Source organism: Giraffa tippelskirchi, chromosome 1, assembly GCF_054371585.1.
Source record: "Giraffa tippelskirchi isolate mGirTip1 chromosome 1, T2T-mGirTip1v1.2.pri, whole genome shotgun sequence".
NCBI lineage: Eukaryota > Metazoa > Chordata > Mammalia > Artiodactyla > Giraffidae > Giraffa > Giraffa tippelskirchi.
In genome coordinates, this window is record NC_137275.1 from 195,621,170 (window position 1) to 195,636,110 (window position 14,941).

The 14,941-nt window shown below is 35.5% G+C and overlaps 1 protein-coding gene across 17 annotated transcripts in view; it reads left to right on the plus strand.

The window, feature by feature from the left end:
- The window catches only part of NAA35 (N-alpha-acetyltransferase 35, NatC auxiliary subunit), a 94,440-nt gene that overhangs the window by 20,521 nt on the left and 58,978 nt on the right, over nt 1-14,941 (plus strand). For 11 of the 17 annotated variants that reach the window (XM_081521894.1, XM_081521982.1, XM_081521877.1 and 8 more), the window contains 3 exons: nt 4,223-4,337; nt 5,060-5,134; nt 7,010-7,177. In XM_081521894.1, the coding sequence (XP_081378020.1) occupies nt 4,223-4,337; nt 5,060-5,134; nt 7,010-7,177 (358 nt within the window). Of the gene's footprint in view, nt 1-2,692; nt 4,338-5,059; nt 5,135-7,009; nt 7,178-14,941 lie in introns of all 17 variants that reach the window. The other 6 variants (XM_081521940.1, XM_081521933.1, XM_081521961.1 and 3 more) reach the window with 2 other exon arrangements.

A 14,941-nucleotide genomic window follows, 5' to 3' on the forward strand; every position in this document is an offset into this window, starting at 1 on the left:
CTTTGTAAATTATTGAAAAATTTTTGTTCATTTGTTTGTCTTAGGTTTAGAACTTAGATCTGCCTGGGGTTTGTTTTTAATTGTATAAATCAAAGATTTCACTTTTTCATGATAGTTAGCCACTTATCTTAATAGTATTGATTGACTGATGCACTGATTTTCCACTAATTGAAATTCCGTTTTTATCATCTGTAATTCCTACATGGAATTACATGGATTACATTAATCTACATGGATTTAGATTGTTTTCTCTTGATCTGTGTATGCTAGAATGCTTTTAATTAATACAGGTTTATAGTATCTGATACTTGGTGAATCCCTGTTTTATTGATAAGATTCTTTTCTATTTTTGCATATTTTCTTTTTTGGCTTGACAAGCTCTTTGAAAAATACCAGTTGGGTTTTGACCCACAGCTTTGCATCAGATTTATAGATGAAAGTTGTCTTCAGTAATACCATATGCTCATATTGTCAGAGTGTCTTAAACTGAAGCATTATAAAGATTTGAGGGATTTCAGGGAGTATCTCCTTAAAGCACTGCTGCTGTTTTGTTGTTTTTTAATTGAAGTATGGTTGATCTACAGTGTTAATTTCTGTTCTACAGCACAATGACTCAGTTATATGTACATACACATTTTCATGTATTCTTTTCCATTGTGGTTCATCATAGGGCCCTGAATATAGTTCTCTGTGCCATACAGTTGGACCTTGTTTATCCACCATGGATATAATAGCTTACGTTTGCTAACCCCAACCTCCTACACCATTTTCCCCCCAAATCCCTACCCCTTGGCAACCACAAGTCTGTTCTCTGTGTCCCTGAGTCTGTTTTGTTGATAGACTAATTTGTGTAATATTTTATATTCTACATATGAGTAATAACATATGGTATCTTTCTCGGTCTGATTTCACTTAATATGGTAATCTATAGCTCTTATCCATGTTGCTGCAAAATGGCATTATTTTGTTCTTTTTTATGGCCAAGTAGTAGTCCATTGTATTAGGTTGGTAAAAAGGTAATTGCCGTTTCAGACCGTGAATTTTAAAGTATTATAACTTGGCTCAAATATATCTTTATTCATGAAAATAGAAACCATTACAATCAACACATTTTTGCCAATAAGAAATAAGTTTATTTTTGTAGCATAAAAATCCGTGCTTTGGGATTCAGCAAACTTTTGGAAAGCATTTTAGCCTCCTGCTGGTTGCAGAAGCATTTTCCCTGCAAAAAGTTGTAGAGATGCTTGAAGAAGTGGTAGTCAGTTGGCAAGAGGTCAAATGAATATGGTGGATGAAGCAAAACTTTGTAGCCCAGTTCCTTCAACTTTTGAAGCGTTGGTTGTGTGATGTGTGGTCAGGCATTGTGGAGAAAAAGTGGGCCCATTCGGTTGACCAGTGCTGGCTGCAGGTGTTGCAGTTTTCGGTGCATCTTATCAATTTGTTGAGCATACTTCACAGATGTAATGGTTTCACTGGGATTCTGGAAGCGCTGTTGGATCAGACTGGCAGCAGACTGCCGAACAGTGACAGTAACCTTTCTTTGGTGCAAACTTGGCTTTGGAAAGTGCTTTGGAGCTGCTTCTCAGTCCAGCCACTGAGCTGGTCATCGTTGGAAGTCGTATACAGTCGACTTTTTGTAGCACATCACAATCTGATCATTGTTGTACAGAATAAAAGGAGGTAACACTTAAGAATGCTAATTTTTTTTTTATTTTTGATCAGCTCCTGAGGCACCCACTTATCAAGCTTTTTCACCTTCCCATTTTGCCTCAAATGCCAAACCACCATAGAATGGTCGACGTTGAGTTCTTTGGCAACTTCTCCTATAATTGTAAGAGGATCAGCTTCGATGATGCCCTCAGTTGCTAGTTGTCAACTTCCAATGGCCAGCCACTGTGCTTCTCAACTTCAAGGCTCTCATCTCCTTTGCAAAACTTCTTGAACCACCACTGCACTGTACATTTGTTATCAGTTCATGGGCCAACTGCGTTGTCGATGTTGCAAGTTGTCTCCTCTGCTTTACCACCCATTTTGAACTCGAAAATAGCTCAAATTTACTTTTTGTCTTAACATCATTTCCCTAGTCTAGAATACATATAAAATAAACATCAAGCAATAAGTCATTAGCAAAAAAATGCAAAGTGAGAAGTGTGCATTAAAATGATGTATAACATAACCACATTTATTTAAGAATATTTTCTAGTATCAGCAAAGTTCAACAGCATCAGTTCAGTCACTCTGTCGTGTCCTACTCTTTGCAACCCCATGCACTGCAGCACGCCAGGCTTCCCTGTCCATCACCAGTTCCCGGAGTTTACTCAAACTCGTGTCCGTTGAGTCAGTGATGCCATCCAACCATCTCATTCTCTGTCGGCCCCTTCTCCTCCCGCCTTCAATCTTTCCCAGCATCAGGGTCTTTTCCAATGAGTCAGTCATTTGCATCAGGTGGCCAAAGTTTTGGAGTTTCAGCTTCAGCATCAGACCTTCCAATGGATATTCAGAACTGATCTCCTTTAGGATGGACTGGTTGGATCTCCTTGCTGTCCAAGGGACTCTCAAGAGTCTTCTCCAGCACCACATTCAAAAGCATCAATTCTTCGGCGCTCAGCTTTCTTTATGGTCCAACTCTCACATCCATACATGACTACTGGAAAAACCATAGCTTTAAGTAGACGGACCTTTGTTGGCAAAGTAATGTCTTTGCTTTTTAATATGCTGTTGAACTTTAAACAGCAAAGTTCAACAGTACAAAACCGCTCCAACACAATTACTTTTCCACCAAGCTAATATATGTACCACATGTTCTTTATCCATTTATCGGTCAGTAAACATGTAAGCTGTTTCCATATCTTGGCTATTGTGACTAGTGCTGCTGTGAATATAGGGCTGCTTTGAATTAAAGTTTTGTCTGGATATATCCTAGGAGTGGGGTTGCTGGGTTATAGGGTAATTCTGTTTTTAGTTTTCTCAGGAACCTCCATACTGTTTTGCATATTTACATGCTTATATACCAACTTTCTTACATACTTGCTTACCATACTTATACCATTTACATTCCCACCAACAGTGCAGGAAGGTTCTCTTTGTTTTATAGCCTCTATAGCATTTGTTGTTTGTAGAGTTTTTAATGATGGCCATTCTGACTGGTGTGAGGTGGTATCTTGTAGTTTTCATTTGAAATTCACTAATTAGCAGTGTTGAGCATCTTTTCATGTGCCTATTGGCCATTTGTATTTCTTCTTTGTAGAAATGTTTAAGTAGGTCTTCTGCCCATTTTTCAGTTGGATAGTTTTTGTTTTTGTTGAGATGTATCAGCTGTTTGTATTTTGGAAACTAAGCCCTTGTTGGTTGCATCATTTGCAAATATTATTTCCCATTTGGTAGGTTGTCTTTTTGTTTTGTTTCATTTTGTTTATGGTTTCCTTTGCTGTGCAAAAGCTTGTAAGTTTGATTGGATCCCATTTGTTTATTTTTCTTAATATCTTACTGCTGCTGCTTTTCTGAGAGAAATGATTTAGTGTAACAAGGTAAATATCTTTTATTTTCCTAGTAATATATCAGCTTAGACTAAGCAAATTAGAAAGTCAATAGCTTGATGGCCAGTCGTACTTTCTTTTAGGTTCTTCATTTTTCGTATCTCAATTAAAGATATACTAACTATTCAGGCCATACTGTATCACAACTAATAAGCCACTAATACCAGACCATCAGGATTTCTTTTTTTTTTCTTATGTAATTGTCAAAACTTGTGGCATTATAGATGGTGATGTGCCAGACTTTTAGACTTTCAAGATGTAAAGAAAATGAAAAAATACCTACAAGTTACATTTGATAATGATTATTCCAAACATACCTTTCTAAATGTTAAATAAAGAAGGCAAAATGAAATCCATTGCTGATCAATTGATCTCTTTTTTTCCACAATCTTCTAATGTGCAGATTTTTTGAAGGAAGAATGAAAATCAGCTTTTCTTTTAATTCTTCTCTTTTCTCATAGTGCATGTAAAATGATTTGAGTGACAAGTACATGGAAGAAATTTTATGTTGAAGGAGGATTATTTAATTGAAATAGAAGTGATAGCAAGTTGTGGAAACTAAATACCTAGAATAGGGTAGTTATTTAAAGTATTCAATACTATAATGATTTTTGTACCATTGTGGGAATCTGGATAAGCTTATTGGTTCAAAAATAATTTGTAGAGGCAATTTTTTTTTTTTGCAGATTTGGTCTTTTTGAAGCCATGTCTGCCATTGAAATGATGGATCCCAAGATGGATGCTGGCATGATTGGAAACCAAGTTAATCGAAAAGTTCTCAATTTTGAACAAGCTATCAAGGTTGTTACCATTGTGCCTTTTGTGTTTTCTTTTATTGTTTGTTATTCATATGTTAAAACACTTTGATTAATAATGGAAATCTAACTTAGTACATCAAATTTTGTTAAATCCATCTCTGGTATATAAACAAGTTAGTTATCTGCCTGTGGAAATTTTAACAAAGGTCTCATTAAAAGCTTGTTCTAAATTTGTATGCATGCATTTTTTAAATTAATATTTGAAAGAGTTTTGAGTATACATATCAAGGTAATTGGCTTAAGGATTAAATTTTAAGTATAAATATATTAAGTAAAATGCTGTGGTAGTGAACTAGAAATTTACTCAATGAGAATTGATTTAGAAGTTCATTCATAGTTGCCTCAGAGTTTAATTTTGCATATTTTGTGAAGAAAGATTTGTTAAATAAGTGGAAACTGTTAAAAAAATTTATGAGATATATCATTTTAAGGAAAATTTAAAAAAATTTTTTTCTTTGTAAATAGTTTCAGTTCATTAAAATGCTTCATATTTATTAATGTTCAAAACTAATTTTAACTGCTTTTAAAATATTTGTTAGGAAGACCTATTAAGATGTTTTTAAGAATACAGAGTTAATTTGGCCCCTTAGTTTTATCAGATGATGAGATAGAGTTTTCTTAGAATTTATATTTTAAAATATTTACTGTACATAGTAACCATACATTTTTAAAAAGCTTATATGTCATATTTCCCCTTTCTTTTAGGATGGCACCATAAAAATTAAAGACCTCACCTTGCCTGAATTGATAGGGATAATGGATACATGCTTTTGCTGTTTGGTAAGAGTTAAGATAGCACTATTTGTTAATTTTAGAACTGTGGCTTACTTGAATTTCAGTTTGAAAGTATATACACCATCACTGAATATGAAATATATATAATTCTTGGCCTAGTAAGATGTATGTAAGATTATTAGGCTAAGTTATGCTATAGGAAGCAGCTATTTTATCTTTTCATCTAGGTGATTTTAGGTTCTCATTTTCTGGAAGGATATTTTCTTTCCAAGAAAGATAATAATATACAGCTATTATCCAGAGTACCTTTTCTATTCTCAAGGTACCCAGGAAAACAAATCTGTAATTGAAAGGTTCTGTAAGTAAGCATGAAATTTAACCAAAGAGAGTTTTGAATTGGCTTTGAAGAAATTTTTTCCTAATCTAGGGAAAATTGAAGTAAACTGGCCATTTTATACTATGAGGAAATTTTTTTAGTTATTTATATATGTATACTGGATAGATTGTCTTCCCTAGACAATGTGGTTTAATTGTGGTAAAACTCTCATTTGTACTGCTCTTCCCCCCCACCCCGCCCCCACTTTCTGACTGTCCTTTTCTGTTTTAAACTTGATATTAAATTATTGTCTTTACACATAATGTAAAGTTTCTTCATTTGTGTGTCTGGCAAAATATTCATTGATTACCAGTGTGATGAAGTATTTCTGTTATGTATTTTATGTGTATATTTTTTACTTTGATCTTTTACATCAGCTCTGTGAGTGGTCTGCTATCACTCTTACCTATTTCCCTACTATTTGCCTAGGGTTACGTTGCTAGGAAGGGGCGTAGCGAGAGTCCTGATCCTTCTTCCTCCAAATCTCTTTCCCTCAGAAATATTTTTATTACTCTTTGGCCATTTGTAATTGTAGTGGAATAGGATAAAAGAGGGCAAGATGGAGGATTTATGTCAAAGTTGAGGAACAATTCTATGAGAGTATTGGGGCTAAGTATCTAAGTTTGGACTTTAATAAGCAGACAGTTTTTAGTCTGAAGAATCTTCTGCACACTAGTCATACAAAATATGCATCTTAATTAGAGCAATTTTCATGTGCATTTCTCATTTTGTAATGTAGTTTTCTTGCTCTATTGCAGAATTCTTGGACTAAGTATAAATTATAACAGAATAAATAACGGGCAAATTATTTATGCTATTTCTTTATATGTAAGATGAGAAAAACACCACCTTTCTCAAAGTGTTAGGGAAAAAATGAGATAAGATACACGAAAATACCTGGCATAGTATTCAAATATCATAAATTACTCAGTTTTGGTTGCAGTTCTTCTGGCTTCTAGCTCAGGGTACTTGGCCCATGGTAGTCACTCAGTAGAATAGTGTTGCATGATTATTTTTGTGCTTTAGAATGATCCTTCTTATTGGGAGTATTGAAGTAGAGGTGGGAGGCAGGAAAACAGTTGGCTAGTTTCTTATGGTAATCTGGGGGTGATATGATACTCTTAACTGGATTAGTAGTAGTTGGGATGAAAAAGAAGAGTTGAATGAGTGGCTAAGAACCTGGTTGGCTCTAAAATTGTGAATTTCTTAGTTTCATGGGTTTTTATTTACTACGTTGTAATAGAATTAATAGTGTTTGGATATGAAGTAAAGAGGCACTCTAATTTCATTAATCTCTAAATATTTTGCAAACTGAATTATATAATAAAAGAATGCTTCCCATATCTATAACTTTTGGGTAATGATATTTTTAATTCTTGAAAGACTTTGGTCAGTGAAAGTGAATTCAAACTCTTGTCTTTTCTGATCTTCCTTTTAATCTTCTTTTAAATCTTGTGATTAATCATATTTATTTGGGCCTGTGTCTGGCCTTTGACTGTTAAATCAGACTTTTCAGACTTGTGCATTCTTTTATTTCTTTATAGATAACGTGGTTAGAAGGCCATTCCTTGGCACAGACAGTATTTACGTGCCTTTACATTCATAATCCAGATTTTATAGAAGATCCTGCCATGAAAGCTTTTGCTCTGGGTATCTTGAAAATCTGTGACATTGCAAGGGAAAAAGTAAATAAAGCTGCTGTTTTTGAAGAGGTAAGGTTTTGTTATTTAAGAATTCCTGAAACTAATTGGCCATCTGCATCTTAATATGTATTCTGTCAGTACCATTCATTGAATATTCATTATGTACAGATGTACTTATTCTGGATGTTGTGGGGATTCACAAAGAAAATAGAAGAGATAAGCTTGTCCCTTAAGTCTCTTATAAATTATAAAAGTTAATTTCAGTCTTTGGAGGAGAGGAAAGGAAAACAAAAGTTATGAAGAATAGTTTAGAGTATAAACTTTTTCTTCCACTTAGTACCTCAAACTGAGGAAGTGTTTTACATTTTAGTCATAGAAAGATTTTTCCATTTATCATTAAAAAAAAAAAGATTATAGACACTGTATTTTAAGGGGAGATGTGATAGCATTTGAAACTAAGTTATTTCTGTTTCTTTCATTTGTTGAAACCGTTAAGTTTCTTTTTCACAGTGTTACTGATCCAGAATAAATATCTTAGGCTCCAGCAATGGTTCAGTGTAAAGCTTTTCTAAATTTACATTATATATGTGAGAATAATAGCTAAGTATACGCCTAATGTGAGTTCCACATTTAAATGTGCGGCTTATGAGTTGTTTATGAAATACTGGGTATTTCTTAAACTCTCATTGGTTATTTAGCTATATATTTGAATTGATATGGGTAGAAAATCTTACCCATTTGGATGGAATTTTTTAAAAGATTAGTTTGAGTTAAAAAATGAGAATAGACACACAAATTATTATTTTAAGTATTCCCAAAAGGACATTAAAAATCAATGGGTCAGAGAAAGGGTTTATTTACCAAATAGTTCTGAAATAATTGGTTGGCACCCTTGAAACTTACTTTATCAGCATTTTACATCTGCCTTAGTCCATTTGTATTGCCATAACAGAATGCCATAGCCTGGGGTGGCTTATGAATAATTATTTATTTCTCATAGTTCTGGAGGCAGAGAAGTCTAAGATCAAGGCATCAGCAGATTTGGTGCCTGGTGAGGGCCTGCTTCCTGGTTCCTCTTTTCACTGTGGCCTCACATGGCAGGAGGAGGGATGAGGAGTTCTCTGGAGTCTCTTTTATAAGGACATTAATCCCATTTATGAGGGTCCCACCTCATGGACCTTCTAAAGGCTCCATCTCCCAGCACTATAACATTGGAGGTTAGGTTTCAAGATATAAATTTTGAGGGGACCCAGTCAGTCTGTTGGAGTTGGTTGATATGTCTTAAGTCTCAGCCTATAGGCTCCCTCTCTCTTTTATTTTTATTTTTATTAGCCTTGCAACTCATTGTTAAAGAACTCTCCCAAAGGCTCCACCTCCAATTCCTATCACATTGGGCATTAGAACTTCATATATGAATTTGGGAGTGGGAGGGGGACACAAACATTCAGTTTATAACAACAACAAAGTAAATTGTAGAGAGATAAGATATTTTAGATATAAAAAAGTTGCTTAAAAATCAGAAGGCAGTTTATAGAAATAAAATAGCCATTAAGTGTAAGATGTTTAACCTCATTTTAGAAATGCAAATTAAAACTGTGAGATACCATTTTTTTTTACCTATAATAGGCACTGACATGCTAGGGGTTTGTGGGTGTGTGTGTGTAGGTGTGTGTGTGTAGGATATGAATAGTCATTGTTTTCCTTTTTTTTTTTTTACCTTTTAAAAATAAAAAGTTTATCTGGAAATGTTTTCCAAATAACAGCAGTTAACAGTGATAGCACCAAGAACACCTAGATTTGGCTGCTGTTAACCCATCATGTCATTTTTCACTTTTTCTTTCATGTATGTGTGTATATATGTATCTTTTTCTGAACCGTTGGCGAGTAAGCTGTGTACATTTTGATCTCCTCTGAGACACATCAATATGCACCTCGTAAGGAAAAGGACACCCTCATACACAACTACAGCACAATGATCAACCTCAGCAAATCTATGATACCAGTCCACTACTTACCCGTGTTCTCTTTCTGTCAGTTGACTTAGTAACATCCTTTGTGTTTTTTCCCTACAGTGTGGGATCCAGTCTAGGATCATGCCCTACATTTAGTTGCATATCTCTTTAATTTACAACAGTTCCTCATCCTTTGTATCTAGTGACATTGATATTTTTGGAAAACACAACCCTATCCTGCTTTCTCTTATTTAATAGAATGTTCCTTACTTGGGGCTTATCTACTCTTTCCTCATGATTTATATTATACAGTCCTGGCTGGAATATGACATGAGTGATACTGTGTCCTTTTTATGGTTTCATATCTGAGACATAAAGTGTCCATCTGTCCTTCAGTGGTAATGTGACTTTATCACCCCATCAAGGTGCTTTCTGATTACCATATGGTTACTTTTTAAAAAAAAATTATTTTATTGATGTATAGTTTATTTACATTAGACTTCCCTGGTGGCTCAGACGGTAAAGCGTCTGCCTACAATGCAGGAGACCTGGGTTCAATCCCTGGGTCGGGAAGATCCTCTGGAGAAGGATATGGCAACCCACTCCAGTACTTTTGCCTGGAAAATCCCATGGGCGGAGGAGCCTGGTAGGCTACAGTCCTTGGGGTTGCTAAGAGTCAGACATGACTGAGCGACTTCCTTTCACTTTCACTTTATTTACATTGCTGTGTCAATTTCTGCTACACATCACAGTGATGCAGTTATACAGTTATACATGTATATACACATTCTTTTTCATATTCTTTTCCTTTATGGTTTATCACAGGATATTGAATATAGTTCCCTGTGCTAGACAGTAGGACTTTGTTGTTTATCTATCCTGTATCTAATAGTTTGCATCTGCTAATCCCACACTCCCAGCCATCCCTCCCCTGCCCTTCTTGGCAACCATGAGACTGTTTTCTATGTCTGTGAGTCTGTTTCTCTTTCATATATAAGTTCATTTGTGTCATATCTTAGATTCCACATATAAGTGACATCATTTGGTATTTGTCTTTTCTGATTTACTTCACTTGGTTAGATAATCTGTAGGTCCATGCATGTTGCAAATGGTATTTCATTCTTTTTTATGGCTGAGTAGTATTCCACTGTGCACATGTGTGTGTGTGTGTGTGTGTGTTGGTGATGGACAGGGAGTCCTGGCGTGCTGTGATTCACGGGGTTGCAAAGAGTCGGACACGACTGAGCGACGGAACTGAGTTCACCCAAACTTGTGCCCATCGAGTCGGTGATGCCATCCATCCATCTCATCATCTGTCGTCCCCTTCTCCTCCTGCCCCCAATCCTTCCCAGCATCAGGGTCTTTTCCAATGAGTCAACTGTTTGCATGAGGTGGCCAAAGTATTGGAGTTTCAGCTTCAACATCAGTCCTCCCAATGAACACTCAGGACTGATCTCCTTTAGGATGGACTGGTTGGATCTCCTTGCAGTCCAAGGGACTCTCAAGAGTCTTCTCCAACACCACAGTTCAAAAGCATCAATTCTTCGGCACTCAGCTTTCTTCAGCATCCAACTCTCACATCCATACATGAATACTGGAAAAACCATAGCCTTGACTAGACGGACCTTTGTTGGCAGAGTAATGTCTCTGCTTTTCAATATGCTCTCTAGGTTGGTCATAACCTTCCTTCCAAGGAGTAAGCGTCTTTTAATTTCATGGCTGCAATCACCATCAGCAGTGATTTTGGAGCCCCAAAAAATAAAATCAGCCACTGTTTCCACTGTTTCCCCATCTATTTGCCATGAAGTGATGGGACCGGATGCCATGATCTTAGTTTTCTGAATGTTGACCTTTAAGCCAACTTTTTCACTCTCCTCTTTCACTTTCATCAAGAGGCTCTTTAGTTCCTCTTCACTTTCTGCCAAAAGGGTGGTGTCATCTGCATATCTGAGGTTATTGATATTTCTCCTGGCAATCTTGATTCCAGCTTGTGCTGCTTCTAGCCCAGCGTTTCTCATGATGTACTCTGCATATAAGATCATATAAATATCCTGCTTATTAAAAATCTCTCCATATATATTTAGTATCCATTCATGGTACTTGCATGGACTAATCTTAGTGTGTTGACTTCAAAATGCTGATTTTGAATTTCAGCACTCTTTCCACATTTATTAGTTAGGACAGGATTCTACTATAAACAAATATTCATGCATTTTTGATGGGAGTGTAAATTCTACAACTTTTTAAAAGAGTAGTTTGGTACTATCTATGATTTAAAATGCTTGTCTTGTTTCATCAGTTTCAGTTTTAGGAATTTAGCCTATAAATATATTCATGCTTATCTCCAAAGATCTATGTTCAAGGACATTAGTTGTTGTGTTTGTAGCAACTAAAGTCTGGAAACTAACGTCTATCAGTACAAGACATTAAATGACACTGCCCTCATACTGCCAAGTAAGTGTTTTGCACCCTTTACAAAGGAGAGGTTAGGCTTACTTATGCAAATTAGATCTCCAAATTAATGTAAAATATAAGTTTGGTATCGAAAAATATATGTAGCTTGCTACCATTTTTGCTCTTTTTTCAAAAAGAGGTAGTTAAATTATCATACACAAGAAGATAACTAAGGTATTGAGGATCAGAGTATATACTTGTTTGTATTGCTGTAATTTTTATTATACACCTGTATTACTTTCTAAGTAAACAAAAAAATTTTATAATATTTTCTAGTTCAAATTTCTGCATACTCTATGGATGAAAGACTTACTAAGAGATGAAATAAATCCTAAGGAAAAGGACTAATAGGAAACAAGCTGATAGAAAAAATTCTTAGGAAAAATACAGACCAAAAAAAAGTCTGTTTTTGTGTATTAAAATCTCATTCAAATAAAGATGAGAGTAAAACCCAAATGAATAAATGGCAGTAAAATAAATAGCGTATTCATAGAGGAAGGTTATCAAATGATCATAACATCTAAAAAATTCAGAATTCAGGCTCAGTGTAATCCAAGAAAATCTAAGTAATAATTAGTTCACTTTTCATCTACACAGTATTTAAAATAAGAATATATATATCTATTTTTTACTAGTGAGAGTATGCATTAACATAGCTGCTTTGGAAAACAATTTAGCAGTGTATATATCAATAGTTTTAAACTTATTGATACCATTTAAACTAGTTAGTTCACCTTTAGAACTCAGCCTTAAAGAAATTATTGGGCATATGGACACTTAATGCCCAAATACATTAATCAGAGTTTTTAGTAGTGAAAATTGGGGTTGATCAAAATACTACCATTAGGGTTATGGTTGAAATAAATTGTGCCTACTGTATCATATATAATAATGATTATGTGTAATGAATATATAGAGATGACAGTATTTAATATCATGGGAAGATGCATACTTTAAAAGGTTAAGAAGGCAGCACACAGTGTAACCAATTATATAAAACTAAAACTGGAGAAACAAAAGTTAGTTCCTAGGCTGGAAATATATTTTTCTTGTTTTGCTAAACTTTTCAGATAGTCCAGATGAATTTGTCTCAGTTTGGTAATTTAAAAAAAGTTGATTGAGTGGTAAAATCCTTTAGAGGCCTGGTAATGAATAAATATGAATGACTTAAAATCAACAAATAATTTGTTTGAAATGGATGCTTCTCAAGTTCCTAATGATTATGTGTTACGTCTCTGCTTTGTTTTTACTTCTGAACTGGAGACATTCTCATTTGCCCAAAGAAGTTTCTTTTAATATGTTGCTCATGTGCAAAATGGGAACCACAGGTCCCCTATTAAATGGCTTTCCCTCTGTCTTGCGAAATGATGTGTTATCTTTGATTACTTTTTTTTTTTTAACCTCGTACATCGAGATTCTTTTACCTTGCAAATGTCTTGAATCTGGGCACTGTTTTTTCTTCCCTATAGCCCACAAAGCATATGATGAAAAACTATAGTGCTCTCCTCTTTCCTTATCCATTCATAGTAATTAATTCTTTTAGCTTTTTCCTACAGTTGTTTCCATATTTCTGTATAATAGTCTAATATTCTAGTTTCTAGGTTTAAGAATTTATCAACCTTCAGGTAGAGTGTAGCATCAAATTTTTAGTGTATACTTAGCATTCGTATATTACCTTCTCCCTCACTCCAAATAATAATTCAGTTTATGGTTAAATCATTCGCTACAGACATTATTGTGACTGTATAAATATTAATGACAGATGAGCAAAAGTCATGTATGTTTTTTTAACTCATACAAATGTTTTTTTCTTAAAGGCAGTAACTACTATTTCTTTTGAGTTTGCTTAGTTTTCTGTGTCGGAGAAGGCAATGGCACCCCACTCCAGTACTCTTGCCTGGAAAATCCCATGGATGGAGGAGCCTGGTAGGCTACAGTCCATGGGGTCGCTAAGAGTCGGACACGACTGAGCGACTTCACTTTCACTTTTCCCTTTCATGCACTGGAGAAGGAAATGGCAATCCACTCCAGTATTCTTGCCTGGAGAATCCCAGGGACGGCGGAGCCTGATGGGCTGCCGTCTATGGGGTCGCACAGAGTCGGACACGACTGAAGTGACTTAGCAGCAGCAGCAGCAGTTTTCTGTGTACTTCTCCTTAATTCCTTTCCCATTATTATTAAACTATCAGATAATCTGTATATTTCATCATGTATATATACATCCAGTAATATATAATTTTTTTTTTAATATTCTTGGACTTCTTTGTTCTCTAGCTGGGTCATTTGCTTTCTAGGCTCCCTGCGTAGCTGTCATCCCACGTTTCTCTGCATTGTTCTCCTGGGAATTCCATTTCCCTCTCTCTTTGTTAGATCCCTAGTTACCTGGATCTTAGGCCTGTATTGTTCATAGCTTATAACCTTGCTTGTTCAGTGCCTCCAGTTTCTTTGGGAAAATGTGGAGGGAATTTTTCTTTGAGACCTTGTATGTCTGAAAATGTTTTCTGTACCCTTTCACCTGGTCAATGGTTTGGCTATAATAGACTTCTAGGCTGGAAAATAATTTTCCTCTGAATTTTGAAGGCATTGTTCCACTGATTTATAATCCCAGTGTTACCATCCTGATTCTTGACTCCTGTTTTCTCTTCGGAATCATTTAGGATTTATCTTTTTAGTGATCATACCTTAGACTTTGTCACCCCTTATGATCTTTGAAGCTTGAAGCATGCCACCACCTCTGTTTCTAAATTATTTGTGTTCTGATTCCTACAATTCTTTACTCCTACTTGGACTTCAGTTTATTTATATCACCTTTTCACTGTCATTACCCTCTTGACCCTCTTTTCCAAATTTAAATATCATCTTCCTTTGTTACAGTCAGTCCTTTGCGTGTACTTTTGGCTCTCTCCCTCTCTTGCCTTGTTATACCCTTTGCCTGCTCTGCCCTTAAAACTGTATATATCATTGTGACTGGAAAAAAAATACATTTCCACTGATTGGTCCTACTTCCAGTTCATCACTATTAACTGCAGGTAGGTCCTGAGTGCTCCCTAGCATTCATTATATTTCCCTAGTTCATCACTCCACTCTTCCTCAGACTTCCAACACTTTGACCGTCCTCACTTGAAACAAATGACCTACCTTTCTGTTACACTGAGTAAATACAAGCAATCATCCGACCTACCTGCCTATTTGACCTCTTTTCTGCTGCCCTTCTGTCTAAGGGTGATCCCTTCTGCTTGTACATTAGATTCCATACTGTGTCTTATATTCGAATATATTGCTCCACCAATTCTCACCTTATTCCTTGCATAATGAATTTGCCGCTCTACTGGATCATTCCTGTCAGCATACAAACGTGCTTTATATTACTCTATCTTAAAAGACCTCTTCATGGATCACAGCCTTGTCATGGCGAAGAGACTTGTCT